General features: G+C 41.1%; 1 protein-coding gene across 1 annotated transcript in view; it reads left to right on the top strand.

Moving 5' to 3' along the window:
• SHANK2 (SH3 and multiple ankyrin repeat domains 2) overlaps positions 1 to 27105 on the top strand; it is a gene marked incomplete at both ends in the record, with an annotated part of 313032 nt that overhangs the window by 30347 nt on the left and 255580 nt on the right. The window contains one exon of the mRNA XM_082000563.1: positions 11828 to 11894. Coding sequence (XP_081856689.1) covers positions 11828 to 11894 — 67 coding nt within the window. The remainder of the gene's footprint in view (positions 1 to 11827; positions 11895 to 27105) is intronic.

Here is a 27105-nt window from a genome sequence, read left to right as displayed (position 1 = left end):
TCGTCAGCACTTCAGGCCTGCAAGTACTGGTTAGTGTTCATAGTTGTGATGGTTGGGTGATGTGGTGGCATCATCTCTAGCTTTTGCATAACTATACAGGCTATGCAGTGATAATTTCTGGCAATATCTGAGTGAGTTCTTGTCGCTTACAAAAATGGGGGACCTATGCCTGTAGGACAGACTTAGCATCTTCTTGCGTTGCCATTTGGAGAGAACATTCGTGACAAGCAGTTGGCATATGCTGCCATCCTGTGCCCGTCTTCATCAGAGTATGTTACTGGCACTGACTTTTACTAGACTGCTTTTTCCAAAGGTTTTATTAGAGTTAACCCACAGAGTCTGGAACATGCACCAAATGTATTAGGTAAATTATTAACTAATGCTTTTTATCCTAAGGGCTTTCAAAAAGCATTTTCAGCCATTCGGGTTAGCAGTTTAAGCAACATGGTATTATTAAGTGTTTGCAGAATTGACTCCCATAAACAGTTTTTACTGTGAAATAGTGGGCAGTATCTACTGCCTGCTGTGAGTAGGAAGATGTATTTCTGAAAGTGTTTGGGGAAGAAGCTGCTAACATAGCACATTTTGGCTTTTCCATGCGGTAGGACTGCCTTCAGAGGTGAAGGGTTTTACCTTACAGCAGCACAGACCTATACACACTTGAATTTTCCGTATAACCTGGCATTTGCTGTAATTTCAAGGAAAGCAAAGTCTAGCAAATAGCACGCTTTCTCAATCTTTTTCTAAAAGAGTTCAGCTGAAGACGACTGCATTTCGTGGCTTTTTGATTTAGCATGTTATTAAGGGGGAGGGAGAAAATTAAGTCAATTTTATTACTGGCTGTGTCTTATCTGATTCATCTGATGCTGCAACCTGGCTTTATCTGCTTTTAGTAAATACTCCTTTGAAATTGCTGCTCACCCATGTAGCAGTAATAAGGTTTATGTAATAACTGGCTTTTGATGGGTCTTTCCAGCTTGAGCTAGATTTTCCTGTGGAATGAGTCTGTAACTGTAAGTGTGTGTGTATCACACTGTTTGCTTTTTCTTTTCCGTATTAATTATTAAAACACAAGCGTAGAAAAATGCATCTTACTTGAGAATGACTTGCCAGGTGGCATTTTAGCAGAGAAGCAGAAAGAAGATGTAATTTTTTTTCTCTACGTGTAAAATAGATATGAACATTAAATTTCCCAATACATGCAGTGACCGTGGAGAAGGCTTAGTATGATCCGTACGAAGTAGGGTGACCTAAAAATCTTCGTTATTTCTCATCTAAAGAAACAGGAGGAAATAAAAGCACGCCGTGAAGCAGCAAAGTTGCACATGGGATGCATTTGCCTGCGTGTTCCTTTTTTGCTTTCTGACATGTTTTGTGGTAACTTTAATCTACTTGCCGGTGTGTTCAGTTCAACACTTTCTGCAAGTGTTTTCTGGTTCTTGCATAACAACGGACCCTTTTGTCATAGGAGTTGAGTTTGCATTTCAAAGCCGAGAGGGTGAGATGATTTGGAAGTGATTTACTGGCATGTTGTGAGGAAAGGACTTACGTTTTTTTATCTTGGTGTCCATGCAGGCTTAGGTCAATCTGAAGGTGCTCAGTCATGGCTTATTCGTGAGTGAGAGTAGTTAGGTTTTAAGAACGCAATTGTGTGTGGTCATGAAAGGAGAGCATAAAATAAAATACAGGTTCTACTTTTTAAGTCGTACTAAGGTTACTGGAAAACGGACAAGGCTGCCTACAGACATTTTAATTGTCGGTCCAGTATAGAGTCCTGCTAAGACAGCACGGCGGGACATAAAGAGACTAAAAGGAGGTCATTCGGTGTGATAGCTTTCTCTTAATTTTGGCTTGAATTCACTAAGCTAGTCAGCTCTGGCACTGTTTCATGGCTACTGACTGTATTTCAGAAATCCCATAGGGGCTGTAAAATCTTTTGCAAGCGAAACCAGCATTTTAGCAATGAAAATGTACCAGCACTGTTATGCTTGCAGTGTAGTTTTTTGATAATACTCAGCTAAATACATACTGTGTATTTGGATGCACGTTCTTGTTGGTTTGCTTATTTTTAAGATATTAATTGCTCAAAAATATTTAGGGTAAAATCCTAGTTCCTTTGAAGTGGATGAAATTCTGTTTGATTTCACTGGGGTGGAAGTGTGTTCCTCACACTTAAGATTGTTTCAAAGCCATGCTACTGAATCTTTCTATATAATATATTCTACTGAATATGATTATTTTTAATTAACATTTCCTGCTTTTAGTACCATGCTATGCTTTCAGTTTATGCAAAATTACACACTGCCTTGCGACAAGTAACTTGCGTTACGCAAAGTCATTAGCTGCTAATAAGCTGAAAACTTTGTAAGAGTTTTGGGAGGCAAAAACAGTGCTGGGGAGGCTACGGTTCTATTTTTTTTTTCCATTCCCTGAACACAGTGTGGGGCATCGTTGCATTCCCTACAGTAGCCGTTGCTGCAGAATTCTCTTGGTCATTGCCCAGCTGAGACATTGACCTTGTCCCACCTGTTGTAGGGTACTTTCCAGAAGGCTTAGGCTCCAAGGGTGTGAAAAATGCTTAGGTCTTAGTGCTGCACGGAGAAATACTTGACGTTTAAAACCCTAGTCTTTGATTACTATTGAGAAATAGCAAGGGTGCCAGCGTGAGGGGGTCCTCACCAGGGAAGCCGCTGAGATTGCTTGGAGGGCTTACGTAAGGGACTGCACCCAGCCCAGCGGAGCTGCCTGCTTGCTGCGCTCCGGAAAGCATGAATACTTTGACCTTAATGCTAAGGCGAAGTGATCGTGGCAAGCCTTTGTTTAAACAGTGCTAAAATGATCAAGGGAATGATGAAGAGCCTCAAAGAAATATTGGCCTTTTCCCATAATTTATATTTTCAGATGCTAAAACTAGTTGTTGAGCAAATGTAAGGTATCTATTTTAAGATGCTGCATGTCAATATCTGACTACAGATGGCTCCATGAATCATAGTTGGAAGAAGGGAAATGTTAGACACTAAGATATTGTTGCTAAGAGATTTTTGTACACAGTATGCTAACATGTGCTGGCAAATTTGGGAACAGTAGCAGCACCATGCTTTTGGAGAAAAAAATTTCAGTGGTGAAGAAACTGTCTTCAGAGGACTATTTAAAGGATAGTAACGTTGTTGTGCTTTGTTGTATCAAGAACTGAAGATGAAATTGTCTTTCAAGCAGAAAACATACAGAAAACGTCCAAAAGGTAAAGATAATCCTGCTACCTGGTGAAATAGAAAGTGGATACTAGAAAGAAAAAGAAAAAAAAAATACTTTGTGTTTAAATTGCGCAAGTTCCAAGAAGATTAAAGGTGATGGTTGCTGATATTTTGCCATCTACTGGACATCAGCTATATAAATATACAAAGTCATTTCCTTTCAAAATGTATAATATTAAACTTGTATTACATTATATAATTAAAATTGTTAAGAATTATTTTCTGTCCAGGAAAGAAGCGTGTATGAAAATGCTGAGTATGATTTTTTTACTTATATTCTTTCATAACATTACTATAGAGTAATTGAGGAAAATTGCCAGCATTTTATTGTCCTGATAAAGAATGTGGGTTATTTCTGCACTTTATATAAATCTTTACTGACTATTATTTAAAGAAAAAAACCCTAAATTTTACTGCTTTTCTTTATTCTATGGCTATCTTATCCATCTTATTTCAGTGAGTTTTGCTGAAACTTGAAATCGTTATACCTGAAATACAGCTTCAGATGGATAAAATTAATTTGATCAATCAATTTCATTTTATTAAATAAAACAAATATTACACAACTATAAACTTCTCAAAATAGTAATTTGCTTCTGACATATTTCTAATTAGATGTATTACATCTGAACTTCAAAAGCTGATTACTTTTTAGTAAAGTTTTGGAATATGAATGTAAATGTGTGTCTCCATAATGTAAACATATGTATTTTCTTGAGGTTGTGTTTCATGTCATCCATATTCTATGTATTCAGGAGCGCTGTTAGAAAAAGACAGTGAATTAGTGATATTAATAGTATATTAATCAAGTATTTGGTTTCATTTTGTAATAGGGTGAACTAAGAAGCTTCCGCTAGTTTTATTTTACAGTGTTGTAGCCTCAAAGTCAAAAATCAACTACAAAATGTGGGATGGTACTTTTGCCCTTTGATTTTGGAAAGCAAAATACAGAATTCATGATTATTCAGCATTTCTATTTTAGGTTAGATAGTTATTATAACTGTATGGAATTTTCCAACTGGTTCAGAAAAAAAACCCCAACATTTTCTTGTATTTCTTGAATACTTAATGTCTTCTCTAATAGAAAATACCTAAAGTCGATATTGTGATTTGAGCTCAGAACAATGCTTGCCAGATTGTCACATTTTGCTAAGGTATTACAAAAGAATGTATTTCCAAAGGAAGCTGAGTTCTAGGTATGTTCTTGTGTTTATTGAATAGATAAACATACTTTCACGTCCAAGCTCTCTGAACGCGTAAGAAACCAATAGTGTTTGATCAGGACAGTTTTCTCCCACACCTATGGAAAAGAAATTTGGAACACAGATTGCTTCTTGCTTTTCCAAACCGAACTCCATCTGTACCACTGAAGAGAGTTTTAAAAATGTACGTGCTGCTCATATGTAAGAGCAACTGATGCATCTCTATTTCAGATTTTTTGGGGGGAGTCTGCAGAGTGTGCTGCAGGATTTTTTGTTACTATTTGTCAGGGATGGAATCTCACGGTGCTGTGTGCTGCATAGGCATACGTGAGAGCAGGGTCTCTGCACTTAACAACCTAAATTTAACTTTCTGATGTCCGTGCGGATGGCTGCTGCATACTTGATGGTACACTGTGACAAGCTTCCAGTTGGCTTTAGGCTCCAAAATGCCTTTACCTCCTCGGTTTATTAGGTAATATATACCTCCTTATATTTATTAGAGCTTTTCTTTTGAGAGAACGCAATGGAAATACACTGAAGTTGAACTACAGTGCCTTTTCATTGCCCCACATAAGCTCCAGTAGATTTTCATATCAGAGATGCCTGTCTCCAAAGGTTCTGATTGTAAAGGAATGGTTTAGAGATTGCCTTTGCTGTTGGATTATCACCTCTCGATATTGCAGCTATTGGGTGAATTGCTGATATGATTTTTGTGTGGAAACTAATGCTTATTAAAATGATAGAATTTCTTATATTTTTAATATTAAGAAAGCACATCCTAATTATGACACATGGAAGAGCTTTTCTGGCAGTCTGTACATTAAGGAAGTGATCCCAGCTGTTCTTTCTAGATTCACTCATCTTAATTTCTCACGAGTCTCTGCTGATGGTGAAATAATATAGTCCTCAGTGGTGCAATAAATAATTTATGGTTTTGGTAAGTCTGTGATTTAAGTGGAAGGCAATTTCTGGTGAGTCTTACGGTTACAGTCCCATTCGCAGGGTGGTATCACCTCTTCCTTCCCATTCCACCTGAGGTCGGGAACACATAGGGTAGGGGTGCCTCGGAGTATCGTGTGTGTCTGTGTATATGTATCTCTATACATGTGTATATATCCGTCTGCTTTCTGCTGCTTGGCTGAGACTGAGCAAAGACTGAAGTCGCATTTTATCCTGGGATCGAGCGCTCCCCTTTAACGCACGGGGCCATACCTGAAGCCATCGCAAGGGCAAGCTTTCTTGAAAGACCATCATTTAGTGAGCACCGCTGGGTAGCGGGGACGGTGGAAGGGTGAAGCATCAGCCCTGAAGGAAAGAATACAGAAAAGTACTTTCATCAGGACAGCGAAATTGTCTGGAAGAGAAGAGAAGGGTGAGAAAAAGCAGGTGGGGAGTGCTGACTGTTTTATCATGAGCTGCTTATTGTGAATTGCAGCTAGAACTGTGCAGCCCAAACAGCTTCCTCCGCGCTCTATTTAGGCAGAGCATTTTAAAGCTTTATGTCTCGCCTGCTCTTAAATTTAAGCATGTGCAGAAGGAAGTGCAACGGCCTTGATTGAGAGTGAAGCATAAATGAACTGAGAGATGCTCTCCTCACTCCCAGGTAGAAAGTTTGCCCGAGTTCATTGGCTGGATTTAAGAGGGGACAAGTTCAATTTCTGTGTTTTTTGTATTGTTTCTTGTCGGGTGGAGCAGTGTGTTCCAAAGAGTGATCACATAATTTAGTTTTGGTGCTTGCCTTTCAGGGCCTAACCTATAAAGCTCTAAAATTGTATTTGCTAACAGGCTACAGAGCTCTCGCTCTAATTTAATATAACCTCTACCAGTGATACATTTCAAGAGCGGAAAAAATCAATTGTAAAAGGTTAGTGACAGGTAAAGTGTGTATATAGTTTCCAATTTCCCGAAAAGAACAAAACACTGCATTAATCACAATTTAAAAAAAAATCTACGTACTGGAGTGTAAGTAATCGGTATATTGAATGTATATGTCAGTTCTGGGGGTTCTGTGCCTCGTCCAGCGCCCGACGCGACGAGCGGGCGCGGCGTGCCCCCCTCTCCCGCCTGCTCCCCCCGGTTTGGCGTCACAGCTACTTCATTCAGTCGAGTTTCTACTTCACCGCGCTGTCCCCTGGTTACCAGCCATAGCAACTAGCCCGGTGTCAGCCGAACCGCGTCCCTTCTCCGCTGCGCTGGTGACAGAGCACCTGCCATTGCCTGGCGCGGCGCGGGGCCCTGTAACCCGCTGCGGCGTTTGAAAGAAGCATCTGCCTGAGACGGTGGGCGAGAGGAGGGGGTGACCCTCAGCAAGCTTTGCTTCTGCCGAGGCGCGGCCGGCGTCGGTACGAGCACCCAGCTTCTGGCCGTGCCCTGCGTCGCGTGGTCGCTAACCCCGCGGCTCGGTGCTTCAGGGCCCCTGGAGCGTGTCGCGGCTGTGACCCGCTCCAGTGACTCCCTTAACCTCCCGTTACCGTGACATGACGGAGTGTGGTGGAAATGGGAGGTGATGCCGCCAGTCTAGCTGCGTGGGTTTACCCGCTGTTGTTACCCTCTGTGAATTACCTCCCACTAAGATACGTCTTCCTGCCTAGCGTTGCTTTCTCCGCGCTTCCCCGTCGTGAGCGCGTGGACTTGTTCAGGTCAGCCACGTGTGTCATCAGATGTCGTTTGAAAATAATGAGGTGCCCACGTGAACACTCTTAGTGGGGTCAGTTAAAGGTGGAGGGAGCTGAGAAACTATTCACTTCGGTTACTGTCATTCATATAAAATTGCGTCTAATGATGATTAAAAAAAAAAAAAAGTTTCTGTTGTCTGTATTGTACAGTAGAAATACATGGCAGAGATCCCAAGCAAACGGCAGTGCAGCAGCTCAAGATCCCGGCTGGGGTCTGAAGGCACTGTACTTGAACTACGGAGTCATGCTTTTCAGCTGGACTTGAGTTGACACCGTGCTGTGACGCCGCAGGTCCAGTCCTTCTGATTCTGGAGCCCACGCAGAGTAAATACGCCCTTTAAAAGTAGGGCAAAAATATGCAGGTTTTCGTGGAAATTGTAGAGGAGTGATTTTTTTTTTTTTTTTTTTAGAAGACACTTAAACAGATTTTATCAGGTTTACAGAATAATGTGACTAAGGACATGCAGACTTTTGATGTAAGAGAAGTGTCTGTGGTGAAAGGACAAAACGAAAGGACATTTGTTGCAGGAATGAAAGAACCTGCATTACAGTAAGACTGCTGTATATGCAGTTTTTAAAAGCCGTAATTTCTGAAGCTTCAGCATAAGAGAGTCTGTAGATAGCCTCTAGTTGTGAAGTGCTGCCTCCAGCCTTCTATGCTAATATTTCATGTCTGTAAACATGCGTGTGATGCATTTAGGTGATTGGGATCCACTTCCCACTGGAACTGGAAAAAAACCTGCCCTCGAGTTTTGCTGACTGTGCTACTTTTTCACTGCCAAGAAGAGATGTCTTTTGATTGAAAAAAAAACCCCCAAACAAACCAAAAAACCTTCTTTCCTGCCATAACCTCTCAATTAGAAATCTAGCACTTCACTACCGAATGTCCTGAAAAGCAAAATGTGGCTATTTAAAACCATGTGCATTATGAAGCCTATTTTCTGCAGAGGTAATATATTTGCATTTTTTTCCAAAGTACAGAGAAATTTAGTACAATTACAGAACTTCAGTAAGGTTCTGATTTAGTTTTCATCTTAGCTGAGGGGAGACTTTACACCACCTTAATTTGGTTTAAGCCCTGGACCTTGTGAAGACCGTTCACTTGCCCTAATGCGTTCACACCTATAGTTTTATTTCGACAAACGATGGTTCAAGGTAAATTTTGATGGGCGAGAGGCTGTGGTTGCTGTGCTTTGTAGTTTGCAACTGTAAAAATTGAATGAGTATAATTTTCTATCTTTCAGCTTTTCCTGACTTCACTTTCTCCCACACTCTTCACCCATCAAATTCAAGTGAAGTACATTGATCTTATGCCAAGGAATATTTGTACTTTCTAACTTTTTCTTTCTTTCTTTAGATCCTAACATATTTTTCCTTCATTTTTGCTGTTAGAATTTTCTGTACTGTTTTTAGCGAACTGAAGTAAATTAAATTGAGATAAGTGATACCTTGAGCTCCCTGAATCTAGTGCTTGATTCAGAAACAAGTACAGGAACAATTCCCTGTCAAGCTGTCTCTTATAACTTTTTCAAGTTATAAAACGTGTTTATCACTTGGACAGCATGTTTATACTTGAGTTTTAAAATCGACTCTGTATCAAAAATTCTTTCGAGTAACACGGCTGCTGCCTGGCAAGCTGCCTGTCCCTGGTGAAGTCCCCGTTGGCGTTTTAGATGCTAATCGGGGTAATGTTGAATTGTTGCTCGCTCAGAATGTAGAGAAACCCCCTGATCTGCGCCCAAACGGTGCTTTTATGAACCTGAACCAAGCCAGGCTGCAGAACGGGAAGTCGGAGAGGTGGCATTTGTACCGCTCGGCTGCTGCTCTCGTGCTGTTTGCCAGGGAGAATCACGAGTTACACTTCGGAAGCCGTACAGAGGAGGCTGGGGACCAGGTTCTGATGTGTTACACATGCCGAGAAGCAGTTTATTTCAGGAGTAGTTCCTGGTATAAAGGTCGTCTTACGAATAGTTAAAATAGTAATTTTCAGATGGATAATTGCCTCTGTTCACGCGGAGGTGCAGTGCGCCAGTCTACCTCTGACCTCCCCGATCCTTGCAGATGCCATGGCACGCAGAAGTCTTGTGACATATCTGAGAAGAAACACTCTTCATTTTTCCAACTGCAGTCTAAAAGCAGAAGTGGGATTGAGTTGAACCAGTGTTATTGATTCACAGTGATGCATCTTGCTCCCAGGAATCCAGCAATGTTTGACGTAACACAACTGAGAAGTGCCCAAAGCAAATGATTTCCTTACTGTTAATATTGTAATGAGAAAATAATTACACGATTATCACTAGTAAGTATGGTGATAGTATATACGGGTTCATTATTTAGAGGACGAAAATGATTATACTGCACGTGCCATGCTCATGGCTGCCTGCCGAGGATTATTTTAAAACACAAGTGTACGCATATTGAGTATAACTGCTAGGTGCCGTACAAACGGGGGGTAGAATTTCTGCCATGAAATAGATACACTTGAAAGGAAAAGAAAATGTAATCACTATATTTAGCCTTTATGTTGGATAGAAGTTTTTAATACAACAAGAAACGATTTGCCAAGAAGAAAGACAGAACCCGAAAAGCATTAAAAAACAAAAGCGGGAGGGGGAAACCTGGATTCAGGGCATAAACCTGATAAATGGTATGTTCAGGTGTTCGTTTTAAACTTTGCTTGATAATCTAAAAAAGCTGTTGTGATACAGTATATGTAAAATATAGTAATTTCTTTAAAGTCTTGCTTGTACTTTACTAGCAAGTAGACTTTGTAACCTAAGCTAAATCAGTCTGTCTCTCTTTTGACCAACTATTACGTGCTTAGGACCAAAAGATAAATCGGAGATTACTTTGTTGTGTTTGAAACCGTTTGTTTAAATTTGGGTCCTTCCACAGGACTTGCAGGGCTGCATACAGAAGGGATTAGTGAGTGATGGCTGGAAGCGTAAGGACTAATACAGCTGAGTCTCGGGTCTAAAGACAGGCCTTAAAATGAAGTCACCAGGAGGCCTGTAGAGGGGAGAAAAGAGAGTGAAAATACGACTTTCAACAGTCCCGTCTAGTTCTGTTCAGGAGCGTTGCAGTGGGTTCTTTTTTCTAAGGCAGTGCACCCGTGCCTGTAGCAAATGGTCTTCCTAGTACTGCGTCTCAGTGAGACTTCTTCCAGGATGTGTGTCCGCTCGAGCCCGACACAACATGCGCTAATGGCAGAAGGAACCATCGTGTAAATAATGGATGCTGAATGAAAAGTGCGGAAAATACGTGTAATGATTTTATTTTCAGGTAAAGTAGATGTAGTGGTCATGGCTCGTGATTTAAGCCGGCTCTGAGTCTACCATTTAAAGCAGATCTGGAAACGCCTAAATACGTAGTAGTCAAGATTTTCCATCTGTAGTTTGTTGCTTGTGTGTAAAGGCTTCATTTTGGAGGATTTCCATAGTAGTTTGTCTTGGTTGCTGGTAAAGAAAATTGCCATTTAATTTCCTGTAGCGAGCGCAGAAATAAGGTCTTATGCGTGTTACATGTGCTCACCTTAGCCGCACTTCCCACACCTCCCGAAGACCATTTCAGCGCGTCAGCCTTCCTTCGCCGTATTCTTCATGCCTGAGATTTGTGGAGTGCTACAAACCAGACGATAATCTTTCTTGGTCAACAGCTCAGAAATTTCCCTGAGTTTTCAATTATTTCTCATGACTGATAGTAGCCCTATATCCAGGGGAATCCTTAAATAAGATTTTTTTAATTTTTTTTTTTTTGGCCTGCACCTTGTCCATGCAGAAGCTTCTCTGAGAAAGGTCTAGCCCAGCTTATCCCTTTTACCTACACCAGGAAAGCCACAGTGCCATTAGGGGAACAGTATCTCTCATATAAAGCTGCAAAATGGAGCCAGGAAAGGCAATTGCTGAATATTCAGGGCAAAAATAGGAGAGGAAGAAAAAGGGAGGAGACAGCAATGGCATAAGCAAATCGCTTTCCTCATACCCAGTGGAGATGTTTCTCTTTTTAAGTGCGTTTAGATGAGAATTGGGAATACCTAGTTGCACATCTGTGTTCGACAGCTGGGAAATGAAAAAAGAAATTATTATTTTAGAACTATATTTATTAAAACACTTTAAATTCTATACGTATACATAAACTTTTCCAGTTCTTCTTTTTTTAGTCTTTTTTTTGGCGTCTTAGTGGTACCCAAATACTTGTAGTTCTTGGTACTTTTCCCCTGGTTATCCCACGTACTTTGCGTTGTTTTCATTGCGCGGGTAAGTAGCGAGGGAGGAAGAATTAAAGGGAAATAACGTCTTCGGTGTCTCTCCGAGCCCGCTCCCGTAGCCTTCTCCTCACAGCCGCATAGCTCCCGGCGCGCTGGGGCCGGTGGGTGTAATGCTCGCTGCTGGCTTTGACCGCCACGACATGGAAAGCCGCGGCTCTTCCAGCCGCCGCCGGGACGCCGGCGGCCCCGGCGCCCGCCGCCCCTGGGGAGCTGGGGAGCTGCCGGCGCGGGGCTTGAGTTGTCGTTTCTCAAGGGTGTTTCAGAAATTTATTGCGCGTTGTAGTTGCAGAATAGAAGGAGTAAGCGGTTGCTCCGCTTTGTGAAATGAAAATACGTTTGTATGATGCTTGTCAGTAATGTAACGTGCATATTTTCCTACTTAATAAGCGATGGCACTATATTAATTGTAACTATTTTACAATCCTTTAGGTGGCTATAATAGCGGGAAATTTTGAGCTCGCTGAATATATCAAGAATCACAGGGAAGCTGATATTGGTAAGCAAAACATTTACAGACCCTGAAAATAAGTTATATATGTTTAAACGAAGATTTTGCAAAGATGTTAAAGCTGATTCTGTGTGAGATGTGACTGCGGGGCTGACGACAGTGTCGTTTCAGGGACATTTTAGGAGTAACTTTTCTTTTTGAAATGAAGATGGGGGAAAAAGCTGAAATGTTCTCAAATTTTCATTTTCAGAACATAGTTTGAGAAGTAATGCAAAAGAGTGGTAGATGCTTTGTAAGTATAAATTAGATGGTTTGTGACAGATTAAACACATCCACATACCTGGAAGAGCCAAGCTGGCTCTTAGAGGCTGTTGCGGCAGCAGCCTAAAGCAGTTCTCAGGTAGGAATAATTGGTGAGAAGAAGAAAATAAAGAAAAATGCTTCTCTGCAATGAAATGAATATATGACAGATACTGTCTATCCATGTCCATGAAACCATTTCCTCTCACTGAGTTTGGTGCGTGGCAAATGAAGGCTAGTGACAGGCGTTAAGGGCCCGTGGCAAAAACCTTAAGGCTTTTTAAAGATCTTTTTTACACAGAGACTTTTGCTATTCAAATAAAACCAGTTTGATAAAAGTGATTTCTAATACGGTTTAATTAAAATGAATTTCAATGCTTTCGTTCAAGTTAATTAAAGTTCCACAGGAACATCCTGAAGTGGAACGTAAAAAAGCATTCCTTGGGAAGCAGGAGGCTCTGTATAGTTGCCTGCACTGATTTAACTCAGTGATGCAAATCTGTGACTTGATATAGTATTTAATTTATGTGGAAAACTAGGCCAGCTCACATGAAATTTAGGACGGTGAAAGAATTGCTCTGGATTAAGGCCTCCTTTGCATTTCCCCTCCTGATTGCATATGATCTTCAGGGATATAGTTAAAAATTCTGTGTGGTAAATGCGAATTCTCGTAGCACCGCGATACTTTCAACTCCTTGCAGTATGCATTGAGGAAACGGAGGACGTATTGCATTAAAGTTGCATAAAAGTCATAGCTTCCACATGAAGGTTCGTAGTGAGTTGGGAAGGTTATTGCAGGAGAAAGTCGGATAGTTCCTTTCCATGTAAGAAGTCTTCATCCTTCTGTATTTATAAACAAACTGATTTAAAAAGTTAAGTAAAAATGAACCACTTATTCCTAGTAGCGTGAACATCTCATTGTTGATATGGGTAATGGTTTTATAACTTTGTGAAGGTGTTGAAATGAAAGGAAACGGGTGTTTAGATTCAAATGTTCCCTTTATTTCTGCTGTGTTAGTTCTTGATATTTTGGCTTACGTGTAGAGTCGGTGCAGAACAAGTACTACACATAGCCAATGCACAGTATTATGTTTTATGTTTCTCTGAGTGGATCTTGTTCTCTTAAAAACAGTTGTGTACAATAAAATAACAGAAAGACCAGTAAAGGAATTGTGCATTCACTTACGGTAAAGTAACAGTAAAGTAAAAGTAACGCTTGCTTTACTTTAACGCTAACTTAGGAAGGGTAGCCTCTAAACTAGTTTGTGTGAAAGCACGTTGATGTTAATGTCATTTTTTGGACCGACCGGTTCTGCGCTACATTTCCTTTGCCCCAAACGAGTGCAAGTTCCAAGTTATGTCAATATATGGGAGAAATTGGAACGTAGTTGTGAAGTAGACGGATGAGATACAGTCCAGGAAACAAGTGATAGCCACGTGGCTGATGCTTTAGGCAGAACTTACAACTGCTGACTAAAAACTTACAGTAGGATTTGGTGATTTCTAGAAAAATGCTTAGAAAATATATTCTGTGGGAAGGTTCTCCAAATTCTCCTGATGCTTTCACTTTTCCACTGAAAAATAGAAATATTGATACTTCCATGATTCACTTGCATTTTTTGCAAGATGGTGGTGGATTGCTCACAACTATTTGAATTAGTAGATTTTGGTTAAAGAATAAGCATTACGTTATATTGTTTCCTCCCAGCTAATTGAATTTAGTCGGACATTTGTCCCTTAAGATGTATTACTTTAAAAAAAAAAAAAAAAAAGGGGAAGTCATCAAAATGTCTATTTCTGGAATGTCTCCCAGTTTAAAAAAAAACAAATAAATCAAAGAGCAATATCCTGAGCAGAAAACCTGAGAGCTAGTATCATGATGAACGTGCAGAATAACGTCAGCATTTAAACTTCAACAAGTTGGCTTTTCTATACCTTACTTGTCTGGTTATCCGCTATATTCGTGTAGTTTTGAATGTATTCCAACGTATATCATTTGAGTATTGTACCTTCTTAGAGCCCAGAGGCAACAGAGTGGCGAGGAATAGCAAAGAGCTTGAGAAGTATCCTCATGAAGATAAGGAGGACAGGTCATACTATGAAGTCCCTTGAGAAACCTTTCATCTTGTATCCCTCAGAAAGTGTATTTTTGGTTAGATACTGAATTTTGATATTGAACCAGTTCATTAAACCTTGTTGCTATTATTTTAGGATCATTTAATAATTGTTATTACTTTATATTTTGTAATTATTTTAGACTCATTTAATAATTAATAAGATACAACTGTGGGAAAATCTTTGGAATATGTGCAGCTTCAAGCAGGTCTCTTTTTCTGTGGAGGTTTAGGCTGGTAGTTGATGAGCTGTTCAATCATTTAATAGTAAGCTTGTCAATGCTATTAATGATTATTCGCGACAGCATTCGTCGCAAGGAGGGGTTGGTGATGCATTGGGAAAAACTCCACATTCCTCTTGATTCATTGGAAAAAAACTCCACATTGCTCTTGGAAGATTTCTGACCTAATCTTTTAACTTGCAGTGATCTTCATACACAGTATCTTTAGCTATAGATACTGTGAAATGTAAGCCTAATGTACAGCTGGGTAATGTAAGTGTCAATACTATTATTGTCAAAAAGAATCTGCTTAATTTCCTGGGTATTGTCGTCTTAAGGACGGGAAAATTTTAATCGGTGGTAGTGATTGGAGGCTAGACCTGACTTAGTGGCTCCAAGAGCAGTTTTTTATCTGGTGACAAAAGTTTTTGCATTTTTCAAAGCGAAGTATCTGAAATATGAAAAATACTATTTGCTGGAAATCTCTAATTTTGCACAGTGAGGAGCTGGACTCTCCGTGTCCATCTGTTTTGACATGTGCTAATTAACATTGTTCTTAGATAATTTTGTTGTCCCGAACTAGTGCAGAAGGAAGTCACTGGTACTTTCGATGCAGAAGGTAGTATGTGGGTGTCTTCCAGTTTGTCAGGAGTCACAAAGCTGTTTCAAGTAACGTTGCCAAAACTGTAACTACAAGGCTGTAGCGGCGGTAACGGAACGCTTATGATTGACGGCGCGGTGCCGTGCCTCGCGGTGGATGAGCCGCTTTGCGCAGCGGCAGAGCTGCGGCTGCAGCGCTCCGCAGAGGGAGCGTGTCGCTGCCCGTGGCGCGAAGGGCTGAGTCTGCAGCAAGAAGAACCACATCGCGACGCCCCGGCCCACCGGCGCTCCACCGCCATGAGTACGCGTGCTGGAGTGCCGGGTGTATCGCTTATGAGCTCTTCCACCTTTGCCTGCCGATTGCATTTCGTTGGCATCTAGAGTAGAATACCGTTTTAAGCTGTACATGAAGTCTGGGATCGTTCAGTTTAGGAGAGGCTGAATTGCCTCTCTTAAAGGGAGTCTTTTTTTTTCTCTCTCCCCCCCCTCCGGCCCGGATCTGTGCCAGGTTTAAAGCTGAGACTGCACCTATTGTCAAAGATGATGGAGAAGCAGCTCAGGTGGAAAATGACCAGGGTATCCTCTGGCAGTGGAAAATTCTAATTTACAGGGCTACTAAATCTTTGTTCTACAGATCAAATCCCACAGAGGTGGTTCTTCCTTTTTGTTTAATTACAAAGCACTTACGTTAGACGAACGTGTTGAAATGCTAAAAACCTAGGCACGTATAAAAGAAGCTCCTTTGCAATAATCCCATGACTTCACACTGTTCTCTAAAAAGAAGAAAACGTAATTATATCTATTTTGGAGCCAAAAAAGGCAAAAGTAATGGCCCATGTTACTGGAGCAACGTGACGTTTGACCGTAAGAGAGGGACGTTCGTCTAAGGTGTGTAGCGTCTGGGAATCTCACTCAGAGCTTGCCAAAGGGGCAACGCGAGCGTACGTGTTTGGTCAGAGACAAGGTCCGCCTGTTTCCCTTCTACAGAAGCAAAATGGATTACAGTTTGTAGCCAAGACAGAAGACGTAGGTGCCATTGGCAACCTGAGTAATCCCAGGAGTCCCTACCTCATCATCTGAGAAAGAGAGGGAGGAGATTTTGCCTGTAAGGTTTCCCAGCTACGTAAAATTGGGCTGTAGCGGCCATTCAGTTGGCTAAGCTGCGTGTGTTTCAAGCTACACGAGGTCATTCAGGGTTTCAACCCCATCGGGGCTGGCAGATGTACTCCGAGGCAGCTCTGAGCAGCAGCGCTTTGGTTGAAGAGCACGTACCACACCGGTCCTGCCTACCGACCTCCAGCTTGTTTCTGCAGTCCGGAGAAAGCCCGATGTCTCTCACGTCCTCGTTCTGGATGGGTGCAGCTCTCTGTCGCTTGGATAATTTCACAGAGGAAGCTCCTGAGGAAACGAGGGGCCATCCGTGGAAGGGGAGCCCTGCAATCCAAACCCGCCGGCTGTTGGCACGGTTCTGATCTGCAGCGCGTAAACGTTCGGGCAAGGTTGCACGTAAAACAGTTACATCCCTGTTTGGCTGTAAGCCCTTGTGGCTCCCAGCAAACTGGCGTTCTGTGGACCCTCCTTCTGCTTAGCCACAATACCAGCATAAAAACCGGTTAGGTATTCCGTCCTATTAAAAAAATTGACCTTTTCCTCTGGAAGTTCAAAACCGTGTGGGTTCTCTCACACATACTCTCCTTTCTGTCAACGCGTTGCTTCTTCCTTACCTTGCTCCTTTTCCCACCATCAAATTCCAATTAATCTTTCCATCTCAGGTAGTACATTAGGTGTCTGGGGGATCGGTTTGTTGAGACCACGGCATGAAAAATACTTAGCACAGGTAACTATTTTTTTGACTTGGTGATGCCGTTTTCAGAAACAAACTGAGAAAAGGAGTTTTGCAAATGATTCCTGTGGCTTAGTACAATAAAAGACACCTTGCTGTCATTAACGGACAACGGTCTTCCTAGTCTTATTTCAGGCAGGGATGATGCAGTTTTGCAAGAATAAAGCATACCTAAAAAATTTGGAGGAGAGGAAAAAAGGATATCAGTAAAGCATGAAAAACAAGGTCTAGATTTCGTCGTATTTATTTCTTTTATGAGGTTCTAAACATCAGGGAATCCCTTGTGTTTTCTTGACAGGTGTTTGAAAGGTGAATGAAAAGTGCCATATCATTTAAAAAGTAATCCTGTTTGAAACAAATTAAAATAGTATTTTTCATAAAGCAGGAAAACTTATGACCATAAGGTACTTAGAAACTTGTTTTACAAGCAGTATGAAATATTTAGTATAGCTTCTTGGATTATTTCAATTCATCATGCCCCCAAATTAGTTTTTTGAGGAATAATAACAACATCAAAGCAGCTTATTTTAATTATCACTTATTTTGAAAGTCTTTGGAACCCAGAAGGATCCTGCAGCTCGGGGACTATTGTTCCATCTTCTTTTCTCCTGATGTACAGCATAGCAGTTACACATCGCTGAAATAATAATAATAATAATAATAACAATAATAATAATAATAATAATAATAATGCTGTCCCTTCTTTTTTTAACTAGCTATAGCACGTTTATAATTTATTTAACTTTATGCATTTATTTATTGCAAACTAAGAGAAAGTAATGGATTAAAAGATGTCATGAGTAGAAAAGTTAATCCCTGATTGTTTTCATCCAGCCTGCAGCTGTCTGTGAGTAAATGAGCACAGCAGATTTAGGAAGCATTTGCTATACAGAATTTACTATGGCTTCTATAGGATGGAGGTACAAAACCCAATCATATATGTAAGAATATTGAAGCTTTCATTAGATACAGATACACAGATACTAAGTACGTTGCAAGCTGATAATCCTTTGACTTGGATAACCTATTTTTAAATCTCTCTTTTTGCCTTGGTTCTTTGTGATGAGATGAATTTTCAGATGGATTAAATGACATGGGTTGTTCTTCTTCAAGTGAACAAGGTTTGTTTTATGTTGTACATCTTGTCCTTCAGTAGCTCTGAAGCTAGAAGCAATAGGATTCTTTTGGTTTATTTTTGTTTGCTTTTTGCTTTAGAAAAATGAAACGCATCGCGCTGGCGTGCGAGTTGTTGGTGGTTGATTAGCAGCCTAACTAATACTTGGATACTGTTGCTAGGCTTCGAGTCAGAGTTCCTGTATGCCTCTATAATTACGCAGAGATATGTGTATGTGATGGTTTGTCTGTGCTTTCACATGGATTTTTTTTCTTTTTTTTAAATATTGAAAATGTGCTAAAACGGTAGGCTTATCCTGTAAAACATACATATTCCGCCCTGGGCAATAGCTTTTAAATAAAACATTTTTCAAGTGTAAGTATTTATTTTTATTGGAATTGTGATTGTAAACTTCTTAAGAGACATGCGTTTTGTTGTGGAATAAGCAGAACAGGTCTTTCAAAGCACAAGGATATTGGTCTGTAGAAAAATTGCTTTTGCAACCCATTTGCTTTAATTAGATCGGAGTGATTTGGGTCAGCAATCTTAGTTTTTCAGCTGCAAGTGTTTCTATGAAATGCTAGCCAGCCCAGTGAATATTCTGTTTGTTTACTTGCTTATTTTGGTTTGGGGAACCATTTAGTAATTTTTGATTTTCGTAACTCAAATGCCTGCAGACTACTTCTCAAGTTAGGGGAAATCATATCTAGAAAGATAAAAGCAGAAACAAGAAAAGGCAGTAAATCAAGAGACTCAAAAATCTACAAAACTGCCAGCAGCATGCAATGACTTGTTCTATTTTTATTGCGTGTTACTTAATAGAAGCAAAAGGGACACAAGCATGTGTTACAGCCCTGCGTATTTGTCATTTCAGTGTGAATAACATCAACCTGTTTCATATGCTAGCGGGCATTTTAACGTGGAAAAAGGATGGTATTGGTGTAATCAGGATGGCAAAGACACCGAGATCTTCGTTGCTCCCATTTTAAATGCATATTGTTTGGTAGACTGTCATAATCCTTTGTTCCGTTTTGCAGTTTCTTTCAAATACCTCTGCAAAATTAATAATTATTTCTCACGTCCGTCGGAAAAAAACCCTTTACATTAAGAACTTTTAAGCTGGTTAGACGCAGACGACTGTCGACTGATATGAAATAAATTTGTTGCTATTATTTATCTGTTTTTCTCCACAGGGTTGCAAGGCGTAGAATGTCATATGCTTAGTCTTGCTATGTGGTAGCAAACAAATTGGAAAACTGGGAATTGTGGTCTGTTAATGTAATTACATACCAAAATGTAGGACAGAGCTTGAAAAACTTCCATCACTTTTCTTTTTCCCTTTGATCACAAGTGATTTTTTTCTCTCTGTGTGTATTAGGACAGAACTGTGCAGTAACTAGTTTTCTTTCAAAGTTTAAACTTTATTTTCGGAAGTTAATTATTCTTGTTGGCCTTCGACGTTTGGTGTGTTCTGTGCATATAACATGGAACTGCATGCGGAGTAGCGCAAATTACGTAGTGCGTGGCCATTGCCTGGGATTTCTTAGGCTTACTCTAAATTTTGAGCAGGAAATTAAGGAGAGAACTGATGACACAGACAACTGCAGATAGAGATTTCAGAAGGATTTGGCCTGGTTTTGTAGTGTGTAGTGTGTCCTTGCCACCTGCCAGCTAGGCAATGATTGCCACAGCTACTCCTGCTAGAGTTTAGTTTGTAGACCGAACAAGAAGAACCTTGTAATTGAGCTGAAAATAACCTACTGGAGGAATCCCGGGCCATCTTCAGTGCCCTTGAGCTAGTTTTGGTCTCGGGCAAGAACGCTGTGGTCTGAGCAGTGGGTGCAGGTCACGCAGGACTCACTGGCTTATCCCCTGGAGATGTTGGAGTTGTTTGGGAGGCTGGCAGAGGAAGGGTGGAAAGGAAGGGGAAGAATTGGAACGTGTTTGAGTCTTTTCCCAATCTTTATGGTCAGACCCAAATGGTTGGAAGTGTTTCCAGGGCCCCCAGCTCCCGCTTCCCCCAAATCTGGCTTCTCTCTGGATTCCAGTCTGCTAGCTGCTCGTCAGGAGAAGTGCTTCTCACCCCCTCTGCTCTTTCTAGGTTGGAACCTTTGAATCCAGCAGCTGGGAACTGTACTTTTTTTTGGGTAACATTCCTATCATCAGTGTGCTCACCATGGAGTCAGGGCAGTTACCTTGCCCAAGTCCTTAAAGTATATGCATGCTGTAAGGCATGGTCCTTTCACCGGTAGTGGCTTTTTTTGCTTTTGTCTTTTTTTAATAGCTTTCATTGGCTTGACACCACTGCGTAGTATACAGGGAGTAAAATCAGAGGCCGTGTACAGAACTAGTGCAAGTCGCTGAATTAAAAAAAGAAATGAAGCCCTAACGCTTCATAATCAGTGGAAAAAATGATTCGAGTGTCCCAGGGATAGTTGCTCTGACTGGGGACAAAAAGGGAATGTATTTTTGTATATCAAACGAGTTACTAAATGAATAAGATTAATTTCTTGTTTTACAAAAAATAAAGTAATTGAGCGGATTGTACTATCCTCAAAAATGCTGGCGAAATACGTAAAAGGATAATGCCATTGAGCTAAATAGGTAGCTCAAGGGTCATGTTATGAGCAGGCAGCAACGCAAGTACCCCAGAACTCTCAAATGCTGAAGTTTTGAACCAGTATTTCAGTCAAACGGGAACTTAGGGTAATGGTTTTTGGTTACTCCCTGTGAGAGAAATTCACAGTGGTGTTCAGCCTGGTGGCCGGATCCTTCTAACCCCCATAGGTCCCCTCGGAGTTGCTGGAAACGGTCAGCAGATGACCCATCCCTCGGGAATCCGCGTTCCAATTCAGCCTTCCAGACAAGGTACCTGACCCTGCACCAGGGCGTCTTCGGGGGACAAGGGCAGGTACTGGAATAAGAGAAGGAGTTGAATTAGGCTGAGGGGATGTAAAAAGAAAGTAGAACTTTTGAGTTTATATGGGACCTGAAATTTGTTCAGTCATCTCCAATTCAATTTTATAGGTCATAGATCGTAAAACTGGTTTATGTGATCACGCTGTCTGACCTTCTCCGTAGGACAGATTGCAGAATTTATATTAACCAATTCCTGCTTGAACTGGATTATAGTTAGAAAAAACATTTTCGCTTGTTAAAGAGCTGCAATAATGTAAATGGGATTTGGAAAATTGTGTCCTAGTCTTGTGATCTGGTGTTTTTGATCCATTTGTTTTAGATGTTCTAGAGTTGGTTACCCCTTCATTAAAGAGACGTAGCTTGTTTCCAACATCAGCGTGTCTGGCTGTAGATACTGGACCCTGAGTATAGCTAAGTCTTCTCGCCTCTGCTGCGTCTCTGCCCACATTTCTCTTCTGAAGCCACTCCTTTCTTAGTAACAAGGAGCTGATCTCAACAATTAGAGGGGGAAAAACTCTGAGGAGGAGATGTAAAACTTGAATGGAGGTCTAAATGGAATATAAGAAACTACCGTGGACTTTGTTGTTTTTATTTCGATTGCCATTTGATCGGTATTATCTTACGCGCCTTTCTGCTAACTTTCTCAGAAGTTTCTCAGTTTCTGCTAACTTTTCTCAGGGTCCACTAAAATCTGTATCCCTAGACTTTCCATAATTGTGCCTTTTTAAAGAGGGTATGCCCTTTGGAAGTATGTGATCACTGCATTTCAATCATGATATATACAGGTGTCTGTGTAACAAAACAGGAGGGTTTGGAGGGCAATACCAGTTCCAGGATATCTAATATCCCAGATATTAGATATTATGATATTATATTATGATATTATATTAGATATTATGTGGGCCCACACCTAGTATGGTAAGACAGGGAGCTTTCAATGCAGTTGTAAGAGATCAGGCAGCCCAACAAGGGGTAGTACAGAAGAAAAATTGTTTGAAGTGTCTCACGGAGAATTCTAGTATTCCTGAAAAGTTAATGTACTTTCTTTAAATCATTTTTCAACAGGAGCCTCAAGAGCTCTTTAAGACTGTCTCAAACGCTATATGGGATTTCAAACAGTGAAGCCAGGTCAAAAATAGAGGTAGGACAAATGGAGAAATAGATGTGTGCAGAACCCCACGGCTTTCTGTTTCTCTCATTTACAATGGTGAGGACACAGGAAAAAGAGATGAAAGACCATGAAATAAATGCTAGATTTTTTTTTTTTTTGAAAGGAAAAATAGAGATGGGTAAGAATAGTCCGGAAAGCTTTCTGAAGAAAATTCCTGTGTTTCCCAAAGCAAATACAGAGATGGACAAAAAAAAAAAACCCCGAACAAAAAAAAAGGGGGGGAGGGGAAGAAAAGAAAAAAAAAGAAGAAAGAAACCCTCAATGTAATGTAGGTTCTTATGCTGAGCATTTCATCACAAGCCTTTTTACGCACCCAATAATTTCCTTTATATAACTAGGCTACCAGTAGACTACAAAGTTAAGGCTAAAGGCACAAGGGTGGGTTTGTAACTTCTGAATATGTGGATTTTTATGTGCTGGTGTATATCTTAATAGTGCGTTATTGAAAATAACTAGGTTCAGTATAACTCCCACTTGGGGAAAGGAACAACTTCCATGGACTAATTGGATTTGGATGAGGATAGCCTCCCAAATACAGAAGCAGCTTGGTTACATTGCCAATCATATAGAACAAGTATTTGTCTGAAAAAACCCTCCGTATGAATATTAAACCAAGTATTTGTATAAGCTTAGTGATTGCAAGGATAATATTTTTCTTTTAGATTGGTTCAAATAACCTTTTAAAGTTGGGCTTTTCAATAGCTAATATCCTCTATTTTGAACAGATTTATTACACTTCGTTGGCTCCCTTACCTGGAACTCCTCTTTCTATTATGCTAAATTTATATCATTTTTAACAGCTAAACATGCTGGTTTTCTCCCAAACTAGGTTATTTATCAAAATTAAGTTGATGCTATGTTTTCCATTCCATATGCAATGGTTTGGCAATTTACTTTAAGAACTGAGGCTTCACTGAAGAAATTTATTTTAATACCTTATGAATAATTTGATTTTCATAACAAGGTATTAATGTCAGAATTTTTGTGCAAATTGATCTGGTAATATGCAGCCTCTTTAGAAGGAAATAGTATCCTCGTAGAAGTCCATTTGTTGTCAAATTTATAGATGAGGCTTGATAAAGGGATAGGCTTTGAAGCCTACTGCTTTGTAATGAGTGTAATATTTCACACTGTATTTCATGCTGTTCACCACGTTTCACGCTGTTGCTGTTACTCCATTTATATCTCAATCTCCTGGGCTACGTCTGAATTGATGGTCTTTCCCTTGGAGTTCAGGGTAAGCTGCATCTTTGGCAGACAACGTTCTGTCACACTGTGGAGGATCTCTTCAGAGTGAACACTTTCCGAGTGCTTAAGTACTTAACACTTAAGTCGGATCTCCGTGGGATCTTGGACGGAGCTCCAGGGAGTCCAAGGCAGTTGAAACTACTTGGACCTCTTCTGTCATTCCCTCTCTACTTTAACGAGCTGGGCTTTGGAGATTTTTACTTTTCATTTTTCCTCTCTTGTTTCATTGCCATATGTCCACTTCATTGACAAAAACAAATGTTTTAGACGATTTTTCTGTATTTTGCAGTTCCAAGAGCAGCTGAATCGGAAGGATGTCTTGTTTACTGGTTTCCATGGCGCTCTCCGGTCGCAAGTGGCAGTCCTCAAGGATGTACGCGTTGTTTGTTACAGTAACTGTCTTTTAAAGATATCAGAGAAATAATTACTTTGGAGTTACCTGGCTTTGTGTGTTTTCAGGAATAGTTGAAAATGGAAATTATTTCTAAACATAGTAATATAAGACAGAGATTTTGGATGGCACATGTTGGTAAGGGATGACAATTTTAATTTCTTCAATTCCCATGTTAACCCGTCAGACAAGGTTTTCTCTGCTAGCCTGTCTAAACCTTTCGCGTTTGGGTGTGACTGTCGCTATAGACACCAACAGGCCGGTTATGGAAGGAGCGTATTGTTTTGCAGCACGTTCTCTGGAGCATCTCTCTGTCCATTCCCTGGTATGTGGAGGGACACCTTCCACCCGGACAAGGAGTACCAGACCTGTGCACTCCAGTCTCCTGTGGTCCAGGCAGTGTAGTTTACGCGCCCGGCATAGCCTGGGAATCGACCGGTGTGCAATAAGATTGTTTTCAGGGCATCTCTGAGGGTTTTGATTTTATTTATTTTTTTCCCCCTTACCCTGTCTGTGTGTGTCTTGATAATTTCATGCGGTTTTTGAAGTCAAAAGACTATTTTCTGCTCCATTTTCTACGTAATGTCGCTGAAATAATTGTTCAGAGTTTTTCATAAAAAACAGAATTATGATACCATCTTGATTCAGAAAAGGTTGCAGAGTAAATATTATCCAGCAGAGTGGCTATAATTGGGTGAAATCTATGCTGAATGAGAACAACAAGAGATGCATTGAATTGAAGAGGCAGGAAGATTTACAGCATTAAGATTGTATTATTTGTATGTGTATCTCTGGTTTTCTGTTAGTTTTATATTTCTACTAACTCCAGTAGACCAGGACTTCAGTACTCTGGTAAAGATACCAGCTTAAAACTGTCATCCTAGCTGTTTGGCTTTCAGAAATAAGGAAACTATGAAAATAAAATGCCCAGATTTTACTCCTCCTCCTAAAGTATTCTCTTATGAAAAAAAACATTACTTGATATATTTCCGTTCTCTGTATATAATCTCTTGTATTACATAATTTCCTTCTTGGGAAACTGCCTCTTACATCTCTTTGCAACATCTGAGATAGCAAAATTTAACATAAATTCTACGATGTGTTTTAAGTGCCTTACCAATCCTATAGCTTAACACAAATAATTTATTTATCCTGAAGAAATTATTTGTTGCTTCTGAACAAAGCCTTCCAGGTGCAGACTGTCAGCTTGCTGGTTTGTCCGTTGAATCTCTCCTTCCTTTTTTTTTGGATCTAGCACCCAGCCACCAGTACTCCTAGCGTTTCTGGGATTGCAGGCACCAAGGGCCATGCGTATTTTGACCTCAGGGATTTTAGCAGACTAAAATGTATGTTTTTGTGTGTGTTACTTGTCCTCTTCCTGCACGTCCCACCTATGTGAGTGGACGTAGGAGCTGCGAGCCCCCATAGCCCCCGTCCCACAGAGACGTGCTGTATCTGGTGCTGTACCGCCTGAGCCCGGCTCCGTCTGTGCCTTCAGAAGGAAAGCCAATCCCTCCTGCGCGGCCACGTAGCGCTTGTCCAGGTGCCTGGGGTCACACCTTGCAAGAAATCAAAAGAATTTGTGTGTTAGTTCAACTTTATCTTTACCCTTCTTTTGAGGGCTAAGCTTTTTATTTTGGGTCAAAGCATGGCTTATCTTGCCAGCTTCATTAACACTCTTGAGAATGCCAGGTGCTAAAGAGCGCTATTTTTGCTGCGCAGATCAAGCGTGTCTAGTTTCTTGTGGCCTATTTTTACATATTTCTTCATTCCATAACTGGGAAAAGCTATGAAGGGAACAAAGAGATTGTGAATAGCCAGAGAAAACTGCTGTGATATTATTACAGGAAAATAAAGGGGAGGATATATCTGTGAGATTCCATTTCTGAGCAAGCATGGAATTAAAATTAAAAGCAGGAAATGATGCATATAAAAACAAAATAAAAAGTGGAGTAGTACATTTTGTTAGCTATATTTCATCAGTCAGTTGACTATTTCCAGATAATTCTATGAAAAATGCTTTGAGGCCTTTGAGTAAAGGATTCTGAAGTATTGGTGGCTCAGAAATTTTCTCCCTTATCCACAGGCATTCCAGGCCATTCTTATTTAGCGTTCGGCATTAAGCACTTACCTGCAGAAAGTGAGGAGATGTTGAGGAAGCCGATGGCTCTTCCTCCCCAGAGGAGGAGGTGTGTGTTCTACTGGGGAGATGTGCTTAAGCCCAGTGGTCCCCCCTCCTAAAAACGGACAACTCCCGAGGTTGTAGGGAGTTTGAAGGCAGGAAAAGAGACGCATCGAGAGGAGCGTGGCCAGCAGGGCGAGGGAGGGGATCCTGCCCCTCTGCCCCGCTCTGGGGAGACCCCCCTGCAGGGCTGCGTCCAGCTCTGGAGCCCTCGGCACAGGAGAGACACGGACCTGCCGGAGCGGGGCCAGAGGAGGCCCCAGCAACGCTCCGAGGGCTGGAACAGCTCTGCTGGGAGGACAGGCTGGGAGAGCTGGGGGGGCTCAGCCTGGAGAGGGGGAGGCTCCGGGGAGACCTTACTGCGGCCTTTCATTACTTCAAGGGGGCTTATAGGAAAGATGGGGACAGACTTCTTAGCAGGGCCTGTTGCGACAGGACAAGGTTTTAAACTAAAAGAGGGCAGATTCAGACTAGACGTAAGGAAGACATTTTTCACAATGAGGGTGGTGAAGCCCTGGCCCAGGTTGTCCAGAGAGGTGGTAGATGTCCCATCCCTGGAAACATCCCAGGCCAGGCTGGATGGGGCTCTGAGCACCCTGCTCTAGTGGGAGATGTCCCTGCTCACTGCAGGGGGTTGGACTAGATGGCCTTGAAAGGTCCCTGCCAACCCGAACTGTTCTATGATTCTAGGATTAAGTCTCGGGTGTTGACAGTGGTTCAGCAAAGAGGGTCCCTGCGTGGGGTGACGGTGGCTCTGGTGGTGGTGCTTTGTTTTGAGCACTCTGGCACGGCATCCCGCGAGCTGGAAGTGGCCACTGCACCTGCCGTAGGTACCCAGGAGTTACCGTGCCCTGCCTATTTTCCTCTTTGCAAAACAGCGTTTCTGTTTTCCACCCGTGGCTACGTCTAAATAATCAGCTGCAGTTTATTCTGTGCCACCCAATGAAGGAAATGGTTCAGCTGATGGGGGAAGTTTTTCTGGTGTCTAAACTCTGTTATGCAAGTGACAAATCGTGTTCTGCATGAAAGAAGTGTAAATCTGGATGAAATCCACATAAATTATTACAGATTTAGGCTAGTGTCTTATCTTAGGGTGTGTTCGGGTTTCCTCTTCGAAAAGAAAAAAGACAAAATCTGTTAAGTCTCTTTCTGGCAG

Source organism: Phaethon aethereus (assembly GCF_964289735.1).
Source record: "Phaethon aethereus genome assembly, chromosome: 5".
NCBI classification, from domain to species: Eukaryota; Metazoa; Chordata; class Aves; order Phaethontiformes; family Phaethontidae; genus Phaethon; species Phaethon aethereus.
Note: the sequence above shows the minus strand (reverse complement) of the source record. Positions and strands in the feature narration are given on the sequence as shown.